The sequence below is a fragment of the Lissotriton helveticus genome, chromosome 10 (assembly GCF_964261635.1).
Source record: "Lissotriton helveticus chromosome 10, aLisHel1.1, whole genome shotgun sequence".
Classification (NCBI taxonomy): domain Eukaryota; kingdom Metazoa; phylum Chordata; class Amphibia; order Caudata; family Salamandridae; genus Lissotriton; species Lissotriton helveticus.
In genome coordinates, this window is record NC_136071.1 from 1,116,559,734 (window position 1) to 1,116,583,818 (window position 24,085).

The window sequence follows — 24,085 nt, forward strand, 5'->3', positions numbered from 1 at the left end:
AGAGAGAGGAGAGAGAGAGAGGAGAGATGAGAGAGAGAGAGAGAGAGAGAGGAGAGAGAGAGGAGAGAGAGAGGAGAGAGAGAGAGAGAGAGAGAGAGAGAGAGGAGAGAGAGAGAGAGAGAGAGAGAGAGAGAGGAGAGAGAGAGAGAGAGAGAGAGAGAGAGAGAGACGACAGATCAGCGTGTGGGAAGAAAGAGAGAGCAGAGAGAGACAGAGAGCCGCTGGATAGAAAGAGAGAAAGGGAAAGCTCAGCTGGGGAAAGGATTGGGCTGGCCACCCATGCGTACATAACCATAGCTCGGGTATGAAATCCATTGAAATGCACAGAACTGTAAAGAGAGTGCCTGGCCAAACAATGTTTTTATTAATAAAACATGCAGCATCATATTGCCTTTTGAAATGAGTTGAGACATAGTTATAGATTGCTTCTAGTAGTTACTTTCTTCCTATTAATATTAATCAGAGCGTTTGAACTTCAGAATTAGCCTGTCTGATTATCAGTTTAGAGAAAGCCTGACTGAGTATGACAGCGCTTTGCACTTTCAGTTTACAGAACTTCTGGGAGTTTATGATATGACTTCATGCTTCACTGGTGGTCTCATATCCATGCCTCTCTGGTGGTCTCATATCCCCTTCAATATCTACATGAGCCCCCTCGCCACCACCGCACGCAAACACAACATCAACATCATCTCCTATGCCAACAACACCCAACTGATACTCTCCCTCACCAAAGACCCATTCACCGCCAAAACCAACTTCCAGGACGGAATGAAAGATGTCGCAGAATGGATGAAGCACAGCCGTCCGAAGCTCAACTAGGACAAGACGGAGGTCCTCATCCTCGGACAATCCCCATCTGCCTGGGACAACTCCTGGTGGCCCACGACGCTGGGCACCGCACCAACACCCACGGACCCTGCACGCAACCTGAGATTCATCCTGGACTCCTCCCTCACGATGACCAAGCAAGTCTCGTCCTCTTGCTTCAACATCCTGCGCATGCTCCGAAAGATCTTCCGGTGGATCCCCACCGAAACCAGAAAGACGGTCACCCAGGCCCTCGTCACCAGCCGACTGGACTACGGGAACGCCCTATACGCAGGAACCACAGCCAAACTGCAGAAAATGTTGTGCTAACTAGGGCCATGGCTTGGCACCCACCTTAATGACACTAGTAACTTTTGCCACTGTCAAGTAGCAGTTAACTTGGCAATACAATCCTTACAAATGATCCTGTTCAGTAACTCACATTGTAAGATAGTTTCATGTTCTATGCAATTTACTACAGAATCACTACGCGCCCTAGCCCCTATGACAAGACACTATTTCTCTTTTGCTATGTGACCATATCACATTTCCTTAAGCTTGCCCTTAGCATCCCCATAAACTGGGGGAGGAGAGAATACATTTAACCTTCAGAAACTGACATATTTATCTACAAATCTGTTTCTTTGTAAAACTTCCCAATGTTACAGATTTAACACCATGCGCGCTATGCGTTTTCCCGCTGTGCGCTGACTTTTGCGAAAACCCGCGGTTCATGACGAGCTCAGCTCGTCATGAGCGTACGAGAGGCGTAACTCATGACGAGCTGAACTCGTCATGAGCGTCGAAGGGGTTAAATGCCCACTCCACTCAGTGCATAATGTGAGCTGGTGGGTGTAGGTGGGGCCCACCAGCACTCATTTTGGGGGACCAGCACTCATTTTTCCTCAAGAAAACTTTGATCAAGAGCAACAATGGGAAACACAAGAGTGGAACAGAAGAAGAAAGAGATAGATCAAAAAACATTCTAAAATGTAGGAAGCAGGGATGGAAATGAACCACCAAGAGTGCGATAAAGAGGCAGAGAGTGTCTGGCTGTGGATTCAAGAGGCATGCACTGTAATCAAGATTAACCTTAGATAGGTCCGATCGTGAGCTTCTGAACAAAACATGGGTCCCATCACTTATTTTTTATGATTACAAATTAAGTACAGCCATCCTCTAGATCAGGGATTCTCAAAGTATGGCCCCGGGGCAGCATGCAACCCTCCTGACCTTTACATGCAGCTCCCTGATCAACAGAAGCACTGGGCTGCTGTTCACTTGATTCAGCACTAAAATTTAAAAAATGTTAAATAAATAAGCAAACCTTTACTTAAAGGTTAAGTGAAGTTAAGAAAAGGAAGTAACTGAGTTGTCCTGCACCACTTAACTTTAGTAACAACTTTATTTTCAAACCCATCTTGCAGCAAAAGAAGTGTAAAAATATGAAAAGGTCTCGTCAAAATTCAAAGTATTTTATTAACATGCAGAAACATTTAACCTTCATATATGAGATAATATCAGTGCATTGAGAAGCATTTTTTTAAAGTGATAGTTTTAAAATATAAATTTAAAAACAATCATTCCCCCCCCACTCTGACTACAATGCTAATAGTGAACTTAGAGGTGAGTCCGTTGTAATGTGCACTCTTAGGGTGCCCTAGGTACCTATTACACATGAACAATATTCTAGTTTATTAAATCAAACACTGGAGAAGGTTTTGTACAGCACACATCCTGAAGTAACGTATTTCTAGGTCCTCTTAAATGTGATAATGTAAAAAAGGAGGGAATGTGAATTAAATCAACTACCTAGGATCACACAGTTTTGTAAAGTGGGGCAGCTGGGATTAATCCCAGGTTGTCTGGTTTCACATTGTGCAATTCAGCCACTAGATGTATATGCTTTTCTTCCCTATAGCAACCATACCCTGCTCCTCCCCCCCCCATCACTAGCGTGCTGGCATTAATGTGGCCCTCGGTGACATCGCAGACCAAACTTTGTGGCCCTTGGGAAAACGTTTGCGAGTACCCTTGATCAAGAACTCTGTGCAGTGTGCATCTTTCTTGACATTTTGACAGTGTAGGCTCTCTCTGAGTTACTGCAGCTGGCCCACTGCAGTCCTGGATAGCTTTCTAGGAAATTTCGAATTACATAAGTTTGTTATAAACAATATCTTGGCCGTTAAGCTGTATTCGTGCATGACTCTTTCAAATGTCTTTGGTCTTATGTAGAAGCTTGGCCCGGGCCATCAGTTTGCACTCCCCAGCTGGCCTTGGATTGTTTAGAAAAAAATGACATTAAAATTATAAACAAATTGCTGAAAATTACTCTGGTCTTCTTCATGAATCTTTCTACCCATAGACTCCTTTTTGGGAAATGGTTGATCTGCAGAACCACATATTCATATACACAAAGGGCTTTGTTATAGAGGGAAGCCCTATTTTCAGTTCATGTCATCTTCTCCACCTGGATTGAATCTAAGCCAAGGATAAACAGTCAATTTCCTCAAAAACATGCTCCTTGAAATGGAAGCTGTAGCCTTGGAGTGACTCACAGACTTATAAGAAGGAAATTAAAAAGATCTCTAAATCCGCTTCATCGGCATGTGCACCTCTCGAATATTCGAATAGACCAGAGATATGAACGGAATATGAAAAAAGGGTTTGACTCGATATCTGCACCCGTGCGTTAAGGCACAATCTCTGTTAAACAAAAAGTATTTTATGAAATAATGCCTTCATGAAATATCATGTCTTTTATCGCTTATTTTAGCTTCTTTTTCATACTGTATAGTTCTTTCACAATCACTATCATTGATTATTTGCGAACAATCCATCAATTGTTTCCGGGTATTTTATTAATTTAATGCATTTTTGTTCAAACATTTATTGTTGGATTGACTCAAAAACTCCTTTCTCGAGGAGCCTAGCTTGAGAGCGTAATGGCCGCCTTTTAGCTCGGCTCCGTCGGCCCTCCGGCCAACCTCGAATATCCTGCAATATATCCTGTACTGCGACGATACTTCACTACAGATTTTGGAATTTAACGACCCACTCTTACTCACCGTCTGGTCCGGAGGCTCCTGCGTGCTGTGGATCCGCGGTTGTGCCCTCGGTGGGATTGGGGCCTCCGGGCGCTCGAGACCGGGACCTCGCCTGTGGGACTTGACCGGCGGTGGAGAGATTGCTGGCCCCGGCCGCGAGAGTGAGCCACTGGTGGGAGCCGTTGTGTGTATGCCCCGGCGATCCTGAACCGGCCCCGATTTGTGGACCGTGCGGCTGGAGGGGGACGAGACGTGTTGGGGGCTGACTGTGTGAAGGGGTCCCTTCGCCTTTGTTCTGTCCGGCAGCCCTGGACCCCGCGCCTGGCTCTCGCTTGTGGGGCCCGCCACTGTTCGGAAGGGGCCCCCCCCCATCGAGAGCCTGCCCGTTCTGCGCCGGTGAGGCCGTTGTTGGGAACCTCCGGTGGTCTGTAAAGTCCTACATTTGGGAACTGTTTGGGGGCCCACGGTGGAGTGCGGGGCGGCGAAACTCACAAAATGGCTACCAACAACGTGGGGGGTGATCCGCTCTGCACCGACGATCCTTGCTGGCCGGTTTGCGCGGAGGCCTGGGCGTGTGCTCGAGCGCCCACGCCCGGAGATGTCCTGGACGCCTTGATGTCCTTGTATGCTGTCTTGGCCCCCGGTGCTTCTACCGACCCCATGCGGCCCGCCGCCATTTTGGGTCGCCGCTCTTTCATGCACCCCTATCGTCCTGATGCCTCCATTGCTTCGCCCCCTTCGGCTGCGCCAGGAGTTGCTGCCGTTGTTCTTCGGCCGCTTGATGGGCCGGTGGCTTTTGAACCTCCGCTTTTTCACCGCCCGGACTTTGAGGACTTGCACACGACGCGGAGATCTGCTCCTTCCCGGACAACTGGGAATTATGGTGGACCGCTGTTTGCTCCTGCTTCGATGGATTCGAGCTTTTGTCCTGGGGGGTATCTTTGCATTCTCGAACTGCGACACCGGACTCCGGCTTGCTTTTGCTTGCCCTGTCGTTGCTGCTACAATTGACTTGCTTCATTGACTTTTTGTGTTCCATTAGTGTGATGGCTCTCCCTAGCCTACATCCCTGCCGTAACCCTGGTCGACATTACGATTATTCTGGGCTGGGTGGTCCGCTCCATGTTATCCTTGATTGGGTTGGTTTCGTGGTTAGGAAGGGCTGGGGGTAAGTTGCACAACACTGATAAACTGCTGGTGTACCTGTCCGTTGCACTGATGCTTGTGTTCTCGACATTGTGAAACGTTAAAATTTCCCCCTCTCCCCCCCCCTGGGGGTTTTTGCTGTATGTGAAGGTGTAGTACTGATTTGATAACTATTCATTTGCTGGTCGGGGGAGGGTCGTAGCCGAGTGTGTTTGTTCATATCCTCTGGCTCCTCCCTCACATCTTATTTTTGTTTCATATTCCTTCTCCTCCTTCTTTTTGTCTCCTTATTCTACTTTCTTTCTTTACTATATTTCGGGTTTCGGATTAGGGCGACAGGCACGCTGTTTGGAGGGTAGGCCGTAGCCTTCTGCAGGGGTGCGGGGTGGGACGGGTGGGTGGGGTCTTTCATATGTTTCTTTCTTGGTTCTATGGCCCTTTTCTATCCCTTTATAGCGGTGCCGCTTCTGTCCTCGCTTCTCTGAGTGGGTTGGGGTCTGTTGCTATGCCACTTTATCAGTTTCGATGCTCCGTCGCGACTGCCATACCCTTCTTCTCGCCAGCTCTCTACTTTCTTCTCTATTATTGGCCGCGGGATGCTTGGCCCGGGGTGGCGCCCATCTTGCGCGATTGTATTTCTCCTTTTATATTTCTTTTTCTTTGTTCCTCCTTCTTCCCCTTTCCCTGTTTTTGCCCTTATTGGTTTCCTCCCCTCTGTTTCCCCCCTATTTTTCCCCCTTTCCCTCCCCCCCTCCCCTTCCCTCCCCCCTCCCCCCCCTTTTTCCCCAGGCTCGTATGGTGCGTAGGTTTCGATCGTGCAGGTTATCCGGTCCCCTTGCCTTTGTTAGCGTGTTAATGGGTGGGGGGCACGAGATGCTGGTAGTACTTGTATGCTTATCTATTATATTTTGCGTTTGTTTTGTGCTACGATCGACTCGTGTCTTAACATCCTCCCTCCCCCCCCCCCTCTTCCCATTTTGGCGTGGGTGTATTTCTGCTTATTGATTTTTCCTGTATGTTTATGAATCTACCATGAGCCTTGTTCCCTTATTATAAAATGGACCTCATTGATCCTGGTATTGGGCCGTTACTGTCGCTTGTCCTTTCTTTAGCACTGTTTTAAAAATGTTTGCCTGCCTGCCAGCTGGCCCTGTGTTGCTTATTTTGACTTTTGATCATCTTTTTGACTTGTGGCCGGCCGGATTGGTTGTAGGCCCACGCATGTCTATCCTATTGATGCAAATAAAGGTTTAAAAAAAAAAAAAAAAAAAACCTCCTTTCTCTTTATATATCCATTACCTGTCGACAGTTTTCATCCTCTTAGCAAAGATCACAAGACCTTAACTAATCAGTTCTTTGGGGAAGATGATCACCCTTCTGTTTTTGATATAGTCCTGGTCAAACACTGCTTCTTTGTCCCCTTTCTTAAGTCAGTTACTGCCTTAATTGTGAGTTAGAGCCCACGTCAGATCATTTATTCTGCCCTTTGCCTGCATTAAATGCTTGGCTAAGTAATAATGTATTGCACAAATATTTGAATATGTGACATTCGTGTAACTCATCCAATGATCTTAGTGAGGCAGCATTTAGGAAACCTTAATTACTTGTGGGGGCAGTGTGTGATTGAGCAAATCTTCTTAAACTGTAAATTTCCTCCTTCTTTTTATTCAAGGTTGTAGGATTTCCATCTGATGTTAGTGACTTTATGTAGAATTATATAATTACACGCACTTCATTACTTGATTTGAGATTGTGCACCTATATATGTGTAGATTCTAAAGATCCGAGCTACCTTTCTTTATCTGAACTGATTGAGTAATGTTACCCTTGCATTGGTTGTGACGAAACCCCTTATCAATTTGAAGGATTTTAGTCGGTGTCGCATTTGCCTGGAAACATTTATATATCATCGATGCTTGGAGTGTATGGACAGTTCCCTCAATGTAAGATATCTCGAAAGCCACTAGGAACTGGTTATGAGATGTTTTTGAACCGAAGAGGGCATTTCATGGTTCGATCTTTTTTAAAAAAAACATTTTTTTAATGCCAATTTATATAGCGCGAACATTACCCAAAGGTGTCAGAGCGCTTTACATAAGAACCAGTTGCGATACATAAGGACTTAGGATTACATGAGTTACACAAAAGATACAAACAGAAAAAAATTGCAAATGTACAAGTTGTAAAGTCACTCAAGGAAGAGATACAAATGGATAAACTCTAAGAGTCACATAGGAATGGTAAAGAGTACAAAGGTCTACTACATATACTAGTGGTTAGAGTTATCTCTATATACATATATATACAAATAGTAGATTTTCTCAGGACAAGACCCAAAAAACCAGGAGAGCAGAGTTCCATTAAGTGGAGTCGGAGGGGGGACGCAGTCACAGCACCAAGGAAGGGTGGGAGGGATACAAGGGTATGGAGAAAAGGCAAATCAGAAAAAGGAAGAAACATTTGAGGATCGTCAAGGGGGAAATGAGGGAAAAGGGTAAAGGACGAGGGAATGGATAAGATGAGGGTCAGGGTCCGGAGAAAAGCAGCCGACAACAGCACCAAAATGGCGGGCAGGACAAAAGAAAAAGAAAAAAGCAAAGAAGTCCATGAGAGTGGCCCAGCGAGCAAGAACCAAAGCACCAGAAGAAGTGAGGGGGCACACAGTTCAAAAATCAAAGCCAGGAAGGGAGAGGAGGCGTGCAGGCTCGGGTCCACTGGAGCAACGCTGGAGACAATCAGCCGATCGTGGCTCCCGCGCCCCCACACCTGGGATAAGTCCACTGGGGTCTCCAAAGTCAATGACGAGGTAAGGCAAAAACCAGGAAGATAGCCTGCATGGGGAGGCAGCGAGGCAACGGTGAGACTGGCAGGCAGCCGGTGGGGACAAAGCTGCGCCAAGGCTGGCGCCAAGGCTGGCGCCACTTTTAACAGCGGCAATTCGGTCCGAGGCAGAAGCAGAGAACAGCTGCGGCAGCGGGACGTGGAATGTCTTTCTCCAATGTCCAGCTGGGAAGGAGATGGTCGCAGGGGAACCCATGCCCGGACTCCCCAATAGCCGAACCAGGCGGCTCCACTGGACATCAGCAAAGACGTATCGCTGTCCCGGGAAGAGGGGAGAGCATGCCCCAAAGCCGTCCCACATCATCTGGAGCCACATGGAGGAGCCAGAGCAGCGCCGAAGCTGGATGGGCACAGGAGGAGGGCAAGCTCCGAGTGCGGCGGACGAGTCCGAATGAGAGGCATCAGTGATGCGGGAATCCATTCCCCAATGTCTGGCTGGATAGGAGACGGCCTCGGAGGAAACCCGGGGCAGACTCCCCAATAGTCGATACTAGCGGCTCCACCGGGCATCGGCTATGTCTTCTCTGTGTCCGCTGTCTGGGTACAGGAGGAGAATGTGTAAAAAGGGGTTATTAGGGGTTAAAAGGTCTGGCGTGGCAAACACAGACCGGGAGCTCCCGGACGGAGCTCACGGTCTGTGTGTGTCTGATGTTAAGTCGTTGATGGAAGGACACAAAATGGGCAGGAGGTACAGCAGAAGAGGTGGAAGGTAGAATGATGCAGAAGAGAATAGTCAGAGAAGGAGGAGGAGGCCCTCCTTGCAGAGGAAGAGATTTGTAGAATTGACATGTTTCAAGAAGTAAATGGGAGAAGTGAGTGATAGGGAAATACTGGCACCCTCCCAGGAGCATATCATGAATGAAACTCACCAGACATAGCAGGTTGCTCAGAAACAAAGTGAACTTTATTAAATGGTACCAAAAGCATGCATCATTGCTAATCAGCAAGGAAGAAGTCAGATCTGCCACCTTAGGGGCTCTCAGACCACTTCTTCCCAGAGTGACAAGTTTCTAGGTCTTATATACTGTAAGAAGTGCCATTTCAGCTGAACTACAATAAGGCACCAAGCCAAATATGGCTGACATGGATGTGCAATGTCTGCACCATCCAAAACAGCCAGATATGGGCAGGCCAGAGAGGCAGGCTCTGCACTGTGTAACATTTGCATATCATGTAGTCAAGACAAGCAAGGTGACCTGTAAGGGTGTACAGAATAGCTTGTTGAAGCTTGTCCAGTCAAGGTCAGATAGGAAGCCATTTTGAGCTCCAGGCCTCATGTTAATGTGATCTTATATACTCATGAACTCTTTGGAAGTACATGCAAATGAATTTATATGGATATTCATATATATTTTGTAACAATCCCCCCTTTTGGATATACCTATCCAACATTAGTGTAAAACCAAAATATATATATATGTCATTAGTTACATATCTTTGGATGGCATTACACAGTCTTTGCATAAAATGCATATATTGTCACATTGATACATCTTGATGATATCAATATTATATCAGCAGGCTGTTGTGATACCAGCAGTAAGTGTCCAACAAATATTGTCTCTGTGCAATGCATAGTGCTAAAGTGTCACTCAGTTCCTGGGCACTTTTGCAAGTGTCAGTAGTTTAAAGGCACGCAGTAAGCGGTCATCTGCTTCTCCTCCTGGTCCGCAGTCGTCTTGTTCAGGGGCAGTGTCACGGACCTGCCCTGCGTTGTCCTCTTCAGTCTATTTTTCTGCAGGTGCAGACCATCATGTGTATTTCACTCAACAGCATCAGTAGATGTAGATGTTGTGTCCCTCTGACACTTTATGATGGGCCCTCATGGATCGTGGAAATGGTCTGGTCTGTCCTCTTCTTGACTGCTGTGTTGCTCAGGTCCTCTAGTGACAGATGGTCATCACTTTCTGGTACCGTCCTCTCAGGCGTTGGGGCGCTGCCTTGCATCTTCTCCCCTCAATCCATTCATGGCGTTTGTTCACCGTCTGTGGTCCAGTCCACCTAGAACTAAAAGAAACAGCTTTTATTTTTCTCGCAATGACCATGTATCCATAATCACTTTAGAAGTGTTTGCCACATTGTAGGCAGTCCTAAATTCAGAGCACCAGGCCCTTTCAGGAATGTTCCATCAGTTGCTTTTACTAATAATTTATTTCTTTATTTTTATTTTGGAGTTCTTTTACTCCTCCTGGCACCAAGTTGGAGGGTGGTATAGGGTATGCATGTTATACTTTATTCCCATAAGCAACCTCTTCAGCATAAATGTAGTCACTAAGTGATCTCCTTTTATCGCTATGTATGCCCTGGTGTGTCCCTAGCCTTGGAGAGATGGCTTTACTGAAGTACTGCGCCCCAGTTGCTGCATTATTCTTCCCTGTTGGATACACCTCCATTCATTTTGAAAACATATCCACCCACACCAGCAAATATTTAAATCCCTTCACTGGGAAGCAACATGCATCTGCGCATTCATCCTCCCTTGTGCAATATCAGAGGTACCCTTTCACTGGGAAGCAACTTGCATCTGCACATTCATCCTCCCTTGTGCAATATCAGAGGGTCCCTGCTCCAGTCTTGTAAGGGAAGTAACATACTGCTTAGGGACACAGGCTTCTATCTCATCCTGGTAGGCCTATACTCTCTTCATTATTCAGCTCACATCCATCCTCAATCCTCCCTCTATGTTCATCTGTTGTTGGAGACCATTGTTCTTCCTTTACATTATCGTACAGCAATTGTCTCTGAATGAGCTGTATTTTTGGAATGCTTTATTCATTAGTTCCATCTGCACTGGCTGTAACATATTTTCATTTAATGCTGTGTCAGCAATGGCATCATCTTTGGCTAACGTAGTATTAGCTCCTATGTAGTCTTCATATTTTATTACCGCTATCCTAGTGTACAATAGTATTGCTTTTAACAAGATCCCTAATAAAGGACCATTTTTGTTATGAATCTGTGATACTTCCACAGCTGGCCACAAATAAGAACTGTAAAGCATAATGTGAGTCAGTTTAAATGTTTAACAGTTTTACCCTTGACTAGTATTCACTATTTTGTCACAGCATACCGCTCATCTTCTTGGGTAGGTGTTCCAAGAAGCAGAGCTGCACTTCAGCTATTGCTATGGCATACCCTGCTCTGTAATCTGTGTCTATCGCTATGGCATACCCTGCTCTGTAATCAGTGTCTATCAGTCTGCTGGAGGAACCATCAGTGTACCACTCCTCTAGTCTACCTTTTTTAATAGTGTCTAATCTTGGCGGGGTGTCGTTTTCTACAATCTCAACACCAACTTACTTAGGGGTCATATCTTGTCCTAAGAGAATGGATCTCATTAGAATAACCTATTGCAGGTAATACTTTTGACAAATTAACAGGTGGGCATCTTACATGGTGCCATTATAACCTGTGTGCCTGCTAGCAGAAAAATGTTGTGTCGATCCAGACAGCAACCACTGCACCAAATATGGCACCTAGACAATACAGGTATAGTCCAACACAATGAGAGCCATCCTCTCCACCATCACAGCTGCTGACCCCTAGTCACTGCAGAAAGCAAAGTCACATAGTTGTGTCCCACAGGCCTTTCTTTTCCAGCTGTGTCAGCACATCATTGGCAGCATCACTTCATTTGCACTGTTATTCTGCTCTGAAACAGAGATGGAAAGGCAGTTTGTAGTCAGGCAGTCTCATTCCCCATGAAGGCGCAGTACACAATGTCTCTTTCAATTTCTTGAAACAGTTAGCAAGTTCATTTTGTAACAGTCATAGCATCTGCATTCATTATCCATTGGTGGCAGCAGTTCATCATCCCAGGAAGGACATCATTCCTTTCTTGGTGGGCAGGAGCTGAATGCCCAGAAACAATGTAATTCTGTCAGGTGATATGCTGTGGGTACCTTGGAATATCACAAAACCCAGGTAAGTCATCTCTTTTTGGCAGCACTGGCAGTTTGACAATGAGGCTTCTCTTCTCTCCTGGAGGTAGTTCAGCAGAGATACAGTGTCTTTTGTCACAGGCTTTCACAGGCCTCAAGTGATGGAGATGTCACAAGGAGGTTATCAGCATACTGCAAGACAATGTACCACCTTCCAGGCATCGGTGGCCCAAGTCTCTCTTTACTGCGTGCGGCTTGACATTGGGACTCACAGACAGTGAACATAGTGGATTTGGTATCTCAGTATGATGGCAAAGAGGTTCACACCCAGTGGATGGACTTTAATGCTAAAACCCACTGAGGAGAGAAAAATACTCTGCCTCTACAGGTATAAATAATAAGCACAACAGGCTCTAAGGGACCCACAAGCTCAAAAGGTAATCACTTTATGGGGACAGCATTTTTTTTTCACCAGCCTCTTTTTAAAAAAAAAACTTTTTATTTATTTATTTTAAATATCACTTTGTAGTGAGGGCATTATATCCTTCGGTATCAAGTTTGCGCTATATAAAACTTTATAATAAATACATTTATCCAAAACCTCGCCGTTCCCTATATCTATAAACATCTTGTTAGTTATGTGTACATCCATCCATTTCCTTTTCAAATGTAACAAACTGCAGTCTAACAGCATCATTCATCATCTCTCAACACATCCATACGTGCACTACAGATTGTATTATCCATTGTATACAACAGAGAATCCTTACTGAAGCTGTAAGCAGTACTTGCCCTGTTCTAACCTATCATTAGGCATTTGTGAATAAATTCAATTTATTTAAAAAAAATATATATACTTTTGCAAAATTATATTTATTTATATTAAAGTTGTGAAATGAATCCCTTTATCTCCCACATTAGTGGAAACACCTTCCACTTTAGTGGAACCATGATATTCTCCTTGGGCATGTCTGATATCTTCATCCTGATACACTGTGCAACAATAAAACTGATACCATACTCTTATCTACTCTCTGGTATTTACGCTGCACCCCTTGATATCTCCTTCAAAGTTATTATTTCTCAAAAACTGTTATATCCCCATCTGCTACTAAAACAATGCAATTTATCCTTTAGTTAATGGTACCTAAACAGATCTTTGGTGTCCAATGTTGTTCCAGGAAGGCTAATGTGATATCCCTAATATCATTACCATGAATTGAGACTTAATTTGGACCCTAATGTCCCTAGGCACATTATGCATTTAGACATCATTAGAGCAAAATTTACATTTACCTGTAGTGTTGTAACCTACAATGGTAGAATCAGGATATTTAATTAATATAAAGTAATTTAAGTCGTTTAAACTACTCTTCAACATTACAAGCTTTCATAGTGTAATGTAGAAATCACATACTCTCACAGTGGCTTAACCTCAGATACAAAATGCTCAAAACTCCCTCCATGGATAGACTTTACATTACTTGTACAGGACTGCAGACACTTCTAAAATTATTTTTCTTAATAAAAGCACCTGCTTAGGACCATGCACTTATGTTTTGCTAAGGAACACATGGGCTTTTTCCTGCGTTCTACTTTTCATGATCCAAACTATGCAACATCAGCTCTAATAAGCACGGTCAGCTTATTGACACAGACTAGCTAATAAAGCAATGTAGACTACTCATCCTCTCATTAAAACCATTTCCCTTAGCATGAGTGAAAATAGTTCTTGCTTTGGCCAAAAACAAAGTACGCAAACTTCTCAGTCTCTCCATGCACTGCCATCTCTTCTTTCAAACTTTTTAAGAGGTCAAATTGTCAAAGACAAACCTTGTTCTTGAGCCCTGTTAGTCTTCTAAATGTGGACCTCGACCTTTTAACCTATTAGCAGCTGGCTGTCCCAAGGCTTTCCGCATGTGGCCATCACTGTTCAAGTAACTCTCGAGAAGCATGGCTGAAAAATATTTTTGCTCCACGCCAGCGCACTTTTAAGGTAGGATCTTTATTATTATTTTATTCTTGAGCACTACGCCCCTCCAGCACCCCAAAAAGTGGCTCAAAACATCTCATTTTTCAGAATGCCATAATTTTCACCCAGTATTCTTGTGCATCAAAGCAAAATATTGCAAAAAGGCTTGCAATGTAATTCAGGTCATCAGAGCTATTCTTTGCATTTCTTTTGGAAACCTTTGTATTTGACAATGCAGCTATTAGGCCATACTACATTTTAAGTTTGTCACTAAGAGACAGAAATATTGGTGTTAGATAAATTAATATCCACACTTTTCATGTGGTGCAACAACATAGTTTAACCAGTTGGAGATACATTTTAATGTGCACATTAGAAATCTGGATATATACTTTGATATACTTTGCACAGAATATTTTTCAACAGTGCTAAATATTCCAAACCAGTCTAAATCTATTAGCATTTTTTATTTTACAGCAGTTCATCCTCTGCGCAGCCACCAATTAATGTGAATGCCTTTTAATATGTAATATCATGTATCTAAGGATAGTCAAATCTATTCCACATCAATGTCTATTTTTTATATTTGTTATGTCCTAGTTTGGTAGAAACACACAAATTTGTTTCTCCGTGAGGCCTACTTTTTCCTATTTATTGCCTTTTTCCATGGCACAGCAATGGTGCAGCAAAAGCACCCACTCAATCTCCGTAGTTAGACTCCTACCTCCTACAGAGCGGTAGCTAGTCTACAAATATCTCCAAATACAACAGGATGTAGAGAAAGCACAGAAAGAAACATTTCAATTAACTGCCATAGATATACAATACAACAATGGTATAGATATTGCTATCAAAAAGGAGGGATATTGTGGGGAAAAATATATCTATATGTTTGCATCAGCCAAATAAGTGAATCAATCCCATATTCTCCTCCGCACTATCTTGCTCCGTGCTTCTAAACACCCCTCCCTTCACAAATCTATTAAAGCTTGACCCCAGGCCCTGCACTGCCCTTTCTGTCACGTCCTGGGCCAACAGCTGCTGCCAAAATCTTCTTATTCTACTGAAGGTTATTCCAGTGAGGCTATGTATAATGCTCCTAGTAACATGAGGATGTATGCTAGTATTTCCCAAAATACTTATATTGGAAAATCAGTTTAACTAGTCTAAATACACTTATAAAAAACAATATTAATAAGCATTGCCAAAGCCAGTAGGTCTGAAATTGGAGGTCTTTTTATTTATTTATTTATTTTCAATGCATGACTTTTTCTAAGCATGGTTTTTCTAAACCCATATCAGTGTTGGAGCTACTGGCATCTTACCATTCTAACAAGCATTGGCAAAAGCAAAAATCGTTTTTTTTGGTCTCAAAAGTACTCATTGCAACAGGAATTCTGTGCACTGTACAAAACTACTTTGTGGGTCCATATGCTCCGTGTGCAAGAGCAGAATACAGTCACTCACAGTGATGCCAGCTGAGAGAGAAAGAGAGTGACAGGTATATATATATATATATATTTTTTTTTATACAAAAAATTCATGGCTAACGCCAGGCCTAATTAGAAACCCACTTATTAAACAAAGTCTCAAAAAGTGCATGCATGGTGTTTATCCTTGCATATATAGGCCAAGAAATAGTACTCCTAGAAAATATTTTTGAACTGCATTTTTCCATGAGCAAATCTGCAAGTTTGCACAGACTCAAAGGGGCATTCCAACCCTACTTTGTACTTGCTTCACTGTCCATATTAGTTTACTTCATATTCTTACCTTCATTTGAATTTTTCTCTCCGGACGGTTTTTAAACAGCTTTCTAGTGCGCTTACCATTATTTTCATCTGAGATCCCGTCTTGTGATGTCTGCTTTGTACTTACAATGTGCGCTTACCCTGAAAGATAAATTCAAAATATCTCCTGCAAAGGAAAAGTGTTAGGCAATTTCCCTCTCTCATGCACTAATGCGCCCCTTTTTTTTTTTTTTTAATAAATCATGAAACATAGATATTCAGTACTGAAAATCAATACCCTGTTCAAATGCAGTCATTCATCCATGACATTACTACGCATATTTCACAATTATTTCCCTGTGTTCCGGTGCAACCAGCAAATCAGAACCTCCACTCACTATATTCTGGGAGTGTTTCTTTTTGTGGGTAAAATTAATACCCCCTCCTAGCAGAGCTCTCCTGAAATGGATTTTATAAAACTCCCAAAGAGTCTAGCCATTTGTCAATATTTATTGACATAAAGTAACTTAGTTACTTATCAGTCACCTGCTTCACTACTTCTTATATGTGTAGGTGCACATACATTATTCTCTAACCCAGGCTCTCTTGCAGTGTATCCACATACCAATTAGTTTATTGATACAGAGAATATTTTTAAAAAACATTCTCTACAGTCCCCTGTCTATGTAAATGCCAGTCAATGTCCCTTTTTATTAATACTATGAGTTAAATACATATTTGAAAGACTGAAAGGTCACTTGCAGCAAGGCAAGTTAGTTATTTAACTTACATCTCACTTATCAACTGGTGACATCACAGTCCTCCAATATGTCCCACTTCTGACATCATTCTGATAGGGAAATACTGGCACCCTCCCAGGAGCATATCATGAATGAAACTCACCAGACATAGCAGGTTGCTCAGAAACAAAGTGAACTTTATTAAATGGTACCAAAAGCATGCATCATTGCTAATCAGCAAGGAAGAAGTCAGATCTGCCACCTTAGGGGCTCTCAGACCACTTCTTCCCAGAGTGACAAGTTTCTAGGTCTTATATACTGTAAGAAGTGCCATTTCAGCTGAACTACAATAAGGCACCAAGCCAAATATGGCTGACATGGATGTGCAATGTCTGCACCATCCAAAACAGCCAGATATGGGCAGGCCAGAGAGGCAGGCTCTGCACTGTGTAACATTTGCATATCATGTAGTCAAGACAAGCAAGGTGACCTGTAAGGGTGTACAGAATAGCTTGTTGAAGCTTGTCCAGTCAAGGTCAGATAGGAAGCCATTTTGAGCTCCAGGCCTCATGTTAATGTGATCTTATATACTCATGAACTCTTTGGAAGTACATGCAAATGAATTTATATGGATATTCATATATATTTTGTAACAGTGAGTGCCCAAATGAAATCATGTACATATCAGAAATATATTAAGCTCCTGAACTAAAAGATTGGCAGGTCACGTCATATTGGCACATTAGAGTGACAATTCATGGAAGGGTCGGGAATAAAGTGGTGTAAAATTGGGGAAAAGCAGCAAATTGTTCTGGAAGCCTTTAAGAGAAAAGATACAAGAACTCAGGATTTGTTCGGCAAATAACACGGAGGCAGAGGAGACCAAGTGAGGGGAATAGTGGGTGATACCTGACATAGCACAGTAATAGAAACATAAATATTAAAGATGGATACAAATCATCTGGTCTCTCCAATTTACCTCATTCTAACCAGGTGCTGTACCACAGATTCTAGTTGGCCTGCAGCTGTTAACTTGACTTGCTCATAACATTATAAATATGTATAGATGTCTGCTATGTAAATTAAAATGCATGAAAAGTTAGAGTAAATTCTCTAGAAAGTAAATTACCTCCATTACTCAAAAGCCAGAAGAGGGAGAAAATGTAAACTATAAGCAAAGTTACACAAACTTCATCTCCGCTGGCAGAATTATTTTCCATGTGGAGGTTTCCACTGAGTAGACCTATTTCTACTTGTGCTCCACTGGATTGCACGATCCTGCCTCCTGCAAACAGAAACAAATTGGTATCCAAGATTGTTCTACCAATCTGATCTAACACTAAATGTACTCTGCAAAGAGTTCAAATACCTGATGTTAAAAGCATGGTGAGAGACTTCTTTACTTTGCCTGCTTCACATGACAAACGATCCTTCTGTAAACATGGTGCCCGGCTGTGGCCCCACCCAAGAGTGAGTCACAATAATGGCGCTAAATGTTAGTCTATCGTGCCAGGAGGAGCTCATTCAGCATGAGTCTCAATTTGGCTGATGCGCGGCCAGAGGAACAAGGATGACATTGAGACTGACTTCTTAAAAGTGCTTGTTCAACTCTATTGCGTTTTTGTGTCATCATCTTATAAATAGTGTAACAAGCACATATATCCATTTCCACTCATACCATTGACAGCTTTACCCTTTGCGTGCGTTGGACGGCCCCCGTCTGTCTGACAAAAAGGGGGTGGTGATGGACAGAGTATCTGAGTTAATCAGAACACTCCTACCCAGTCAACAGATCAGGGCTTGATCCATCACCGTTTTTTAGCTCACTGCACCATCCCAGTCCAGAACCTGGCTATATGCAAATTAGTCTGTCCCTGGCCCAGTGCATCATGGGAACAGGGCAGACCAAACTACCAAGCCAATTCTTCACAGGAAAAGAAACAAGCTTCCGGGGACCGGTTTCTGGCATTACAGCCGTCTTCGGCCCGGCTTGCTTGAATCCTGATGGTGCAGTGAGCAAGGGACTCATGTCTGAGCATACCCTTCCACACTCATGGTGGCCAAAAATATTTCAAAAAGGGGGGTGGTGATGGACAGAGTATCTGAGTTAATCAGAACACTCCTACCCAATCAACAGATCAGGGCTTGATCCATCACCGTTTTTTAGCTCACTGCACCATCCCAGTTCAGAACCTGGCTATATGCAAATTAGTCTGTCCCTGGCCCAGTGCATCATGGGAACAGGGCAGACCAAACTACCAAGCCAATTCTTCACAGGAAAGGAAACAAGCTTCCGGGGACCGGTTTCTGGCATTACAGCCGTCTTCGGCCCGGCTTGCTTGAATCCTGATGGTGCAGTGAGCAAGGGACTCATGTCTGAGCATACCCTTCCACACTCATGGTGGCCAAAAATATTTCAAAAAGGGGGTGGTGATGGACAGAGTATCTGAGTTAATCAGAACACTCCTACCCAGTCAACAGATCAGGGCTTGATCCATCACCGTTTTTTAGCTCACTGCACCATCCCAGTTCAGAACCTGGCTATGTGCAAATTAGTCTGTCCCTGGCCCAGTGCATCATGGGAACAGGGCAGACCAAACTACCAAGCCAATTCTTCACAGGAAAGGAAACAAGCTTCCGGGGACCGGTTTCTGGCATTACAACCGTCTTCGGCCCGGCTTGCTTGAATCCTGATGGTGCAGTGAGCAAGGGACTCATGTCTGAGCATACCCTTCCACACTCATGGTGGCCAAAAATATTTCAAAAAGGGGGTGGTGATGGACAGAGTATCTGAGTTAATCAGAACACTCCTACCCAGTCAACAGATCAGGGCTTGATCCATCACCGTTTTGTAGCTCACTGCACCATCCCAGTTCAGAACCTGGCTATATGCAAATTAGTCTGTCCCTGGCGCAGTGCATCATGGGAACAGGGCAGACCAAACTACCAAGCCAATTCTTCACAGGAAAGGAAACAAGCTTCCGGGGACCGGGTTCTGGCATTACAGCCGTCTTCGGCCCGGCTTGCTTGAATCCTGATGGTGCAGTGAGCAAGGGACTCATGTCTGAGCATACCCTTCCACACTCATGGTGGCCAAAAATATTTCAAAAAGGGGGTGGTGATGGACAGAGTATCTGAGTTAATCAGAACACTCCTACCCAGTCAACAGATCAGGGCTTGATCCATCACCGTTTTTTAGCTCACTGCACCATCCCAGTTCAGAACCTGGCTATATGCAAATTAGTCTGTCCCTGGTCCAGTGCATCATGGGAACAGGGCAGACCAAACTACCAAGCCAATTCTTCACAGGAAAGAAAACAAGCTTCCGGGGACCGGTTTCTGGCATTACAGCCGTCTTCGGCCCGGCTTGCTTGAATCCTGATGGTGCAGTGAGCAAGGGACTCATGGTGGCCAAAAATATTTCAAAAAGGGGGTGGTGATGGACAGAGTATCTGAGTTAATCAGAACACTCCTACCCAGTCAACAGATCAGGGCTTGATCCATCACCGTTTTTTAGCTCACTGCACCATCCCAGTTCAGAACCTGGCTATATGCAAATTAGTCTGTCCCTGGCCCAGTGCATCATGGGAACAGGGCAGACCAAACTACCAAGCCAATTCTTCACAGGAAAGGAAACAAGCTTCCGGGGACCGGTTTCTGGCATTACAGCCGTCTTCGGCCCGGCTTGCTTGAATCCTGATGGTGCAGTGAGCAAGGGACTCATGTCTGAGCATACCCTTCCACACTCATGGTGGCCAAAAATATTTCAAAAAGGGGGTGGTGATGGACAGAGTATCTGAGTTAATCAGAACACTCCTACCCAGTCAACAGATCAGGGCTTGATCCATCACCGTTTTTTAGCTCACTGCACCATCCCAGTTCAGAACCTGGCTATATGCAAATTAGTCTGTCCCTGGCCCAGTGCATCATGGGAACAGGGCAGACCAAACTACCAAGCCAATTCTTCACAGGAAAGGAAACAAGCTTCCGGGGACCGGTTTCTGGCATTACAGCCGTCTTCGGCCCGGCTTGCTTGAATCCTGATGGTGCAGTGAGCAAGGGACTCATGTCTGAGCATACCCTTCCACACTCATGGTGGCCAAAAATATTTCAAAAAGGGGGTGGTGATGGACAGAGTATCTGAGTTAATCAGAACACTCCTACCCAGTCAACAGATCAGGGCTTGATCCATCACCGTCGTTTTTTAGCTCACTGCACCATCCCAGTTCAGAACCTGGCTATATGCAAATTAGTCTGTCCCTGGCCCAGTGCATCATGGGAACAGGGCAGACCAAACTACCAAGCCAATTCTTCACAGGAAAGGAAACAAGCTTCCGGGGACCGGTTTCTGGCATTACAGACGTCTTCGGCCCGGCTTGCTTGAATCCTGATGGTGCAGTGAGCAAGGGACTCATGTCTGAGCATACCCTTCCACACTCATGGTGGCCAAAAATATTTCAAAAAAGGGGGTGGTGATGGACAGAGTATCTGAGTTAATCAGAACACTCCTACCCAGTCAACAGATCAGGGCTTGATCCATCACCGTTTTTTAGCTCACTGCACCATCCCAGTTCAGAACCTGGCTATATGCAAATTAGTCTGTCCCTGGCCCAGTGCCGGGCCGACGAGGCTGAAATGCCAGAAACCGGTCCCCGGAAGCTTGTTTCCTTTCCAGTAAAGAATTGGCTTGGTAGTTTGGTCTGCGCTGTTCCAATGATGCACTGGGCCAGGGACAGACTAATTTGCATGTAGCCAGGTTCTGAACTGGGATGGTGCAGTGAGCTAAAAAACGGTGATGGATCAAGCCCTGATCTTTTGACTGGGTAGGAGTGTTCTGCTTAATTCAGATACTCTGTCCATCACCACCGCCCTTTTTGAACCCGTCTGTCTGACGTCACAGTGGGCGTCCTAACCACGCCCAGTCATAAATCACCCGCACCGTGGCAGGTCAACGGGTTAAGCTGGTAAATCACTGTGGACAAAACAACACGGATGTTCGTGGTCAGGAGTGAATTCATAAAACGTTAAGATGGGGTCGAGTTTTTAAAGTGTCAGACCTTGTGGTTAGAAAAACCCAAGGAGAAGTAATGTTGGGCCTTATTTACAAGCCCCTTGCGCCACCAGGGCGTCACTTTTAACATGGGAAAAAGGGACACACCGGCGGCTCAAAGGGCTTGTAAATAAGCACCTTTAGTATCAGCCAGAAATTAATCGGGTTCAGAATTTACTGATGATTCAAAGGACTAGATACCAGTAATATATATTGAATTTTGGCGCCACCACACCGGAAACCCATTGTGGGTTGGAAATATCACCACAAAGAAAAACAGTTCACACATAGGAAACAGCCTTGAGAAAGTCACGGGACGACCTCCAGGTTGTGACGAAACACCTGTTGGCTGTTGAGAACAATTTGTGAAGATTTGCACATATTAAACATATCGACAAAGAAGAAAAATCTTTGCCTATTATTTATGTTTGCACTTACTAAGTACATTACATACTTGTGGTACTCCGACTATTGATATACATGTGCTAAGGAGTGTTATATGCATTATACCCTATGTCCTTGTAATAAGGAAGATGGGTATTCCAGGCTCAGAGTTCCTTTAGAATTTACCATCATTATTCCTGACATGATTGTACAGTATATTCTTATTGATCTCTGTTCTTTTGTTTCAGGGGCGTTTTCAAGATGGCTGTCTACAAACTATTGGTGCTTTTTGTCCTCTGTGCTTCCTTTCTCAGCGTCACTAACTCACAGAAAACAGGTAAGGACTGGGAGGCAAAAAACAAAGGGATTATCTTTTAATTTTAAAGCTAATGTTTCTATTGTGTACAAAATATCAGGTCAAACCATTGTACATTTTATTTGAAATAGTATCTCATGCATTAAGACTGTTTAAAATGTGCTATCAAATATGCAGTTCACTAAAACTACCTTACTTTACCCCATTAACAATCAAATGTTCCAACAGTTTCATAAAGTTCAATTAACTAGGCACATTGAAATATTAACAACTGAGTAATGATCAGTGTCAGTGCCAGGATACTAACTTTACAAACAATCAATTGAGATTAAATTCATACATATTGCCGCTAGGTAGCCCAAAAATATTGCATGGATCTAGCTTTTTTGGTCCCACAAGGCATCCTTGTTCATATATAAGAAGGACTAGTGCCCTGCCACATTTTCAGGATAACATTGAGCTTGATTGTTCAATACCATTTAGCCATGAGCAATTGTCTGAGAAGCTATCCTTTTGACTTGTATCCACTATAACAGCATCATATGCAGGTTTTCCCTAATTCCAAGGAATTTAATGCTGAGATATACTTCTGATTTGATCAGGTTGTAAATATCTGGGGGGGGCAGGGTTTTCAGCGCAGGTCAGAGGGCATGGAGAGTCTGTGGTCTCCTTGTGGGAGCATTGCCTTTTCCCATAATGGTGCAAGCGGTGATATCTGGGGCTGGCTTTGCCTTTGGCCATCTCCCCTGACTCATGCTGCGTCTGGTTTTACTGACTGAGGATCTGCACCTGGAGAAGTGTGGCTCAATGGTTAGAGTGGCAGACCCTGATGCAGAGGTCTGGCCCGGGACCAGGGTTCAATTCCCGCCTCGGCAGGTCTTGGGCTCAATTTCCCCGGACCTGATTAGTCTCGCCTTGGTGCCTATTCTAATCATGAGTCCCACTCTGCAACTCTGGGCAATAGCTTGTTTAATCTCCACAACGGCCCAAACAGCGCTGGGATGCCTGGCTTCACCTTGGGGTGCCCAGGAGTGGACATTTCACAGGGAAAAGCCAGGAAGGGTTCCACAATTGTATGAGTACAGCGCCAGGACGCCCCGTTGCTGGGGCAGCAGTGCGCTTTACAAGTACAAATTCATTCAAAACCGGAACCAGTGTTTCCAGGATGTGGTATCATGATATCGTAATCAGAATAGTGTCTCACATGAATATTATGCCCTAAATATTGTTCACACAAATTTTGCACATTGGAGTTAATAATAGTACATCTACACCCATTGGGACCATATTTTTGTGAATGACATTTAGGAGATGATATTTATGTCAGACTATATTTTTGGATATGATATGCAGAAATACAACAGGTTCAGCACCCATTAATTCAGCTCTGGGAACCTGAGGCCACTCTTTGTTGTCCAGAGAGATATTCCCCCCTGGGATCACAGAAACTCATAATGAGGGTCATTGTGGTAATACAGTTAAGTGGTACCCACCAGTACTCGAAATATGATTGGCGCAGCAAGACTGCAACAGACGCACAAAACCATACTAAAGGCCATTCCTTATCAGAACATTACTTTTATATTACCAACTGGAACAATTTTGTTACTTAGGCGTTCATTTTACAGTACACTGCAAATACCCAAACTTCTTACAACTTATCTGGCTGGGTGATCTGCATGGACTTCTTGAACAGGATCATTAAGTAAAACAAAATTCCAACTCAACAACTGTGCAAATGAACACAGTAGATCACTATACTCACAAGTTTTAGGTCCTTGATTCAACAGAGTACATTACTGCATTCTTCCATCAATGTGGTTTCTAAGCCTTGCAAGTGGTATATTATGCTTTTAGGAAATTTTGTAAAACCACTTTACTCCAGGCTAGTGCCCAAAAAGTCAGTCAGAAAATGTCAGATTAGTGATTCACCTATACTTTATGTGCTGATGATATAATCTGGATGGAAAGATCATCAGGCCCTTGTATACATGAAAGTCTTTAATTCTTGAGAGTGTCAATTTTATCTTTGTCCTTGTAAAATAGTGTGTTGACCCTCCATGCCCAACACATGGACCATGAGGTGGGCTTCGGGAAGGAGTGCATTTAGCCTTATCTGTGCTGTTTAATAGATCAAGATCGCTAAAAAAAATTGTTTGAAAGATTTC

The 24,085-nt window shown here is 43.9% G+C and overlaps 1 protein-coding gene across 1 annotated transcript in view; it reads left to right on the forward strand.

Annotated features, from left to right (window-relative positions):
* The window catches only part of LOC144784828 (collagen alpha-4(VI) chain-like), a 509,156-nt gene that overhangs the window by 228,159 nt on the left and 256,912 nt on the right, over positions 1-24,085 (forward strand). Inside the window, exon 3 of the mRNA XM_078663887.1 lies at positions 21,850-21,938. Coding sequence (XP_078520013.1) covers positions 21,850-21,938 — 89 coding nt within the window. The remainder of the gene's footprint in view (positions 1-21,849; positions 21,939-24,085) is intronic.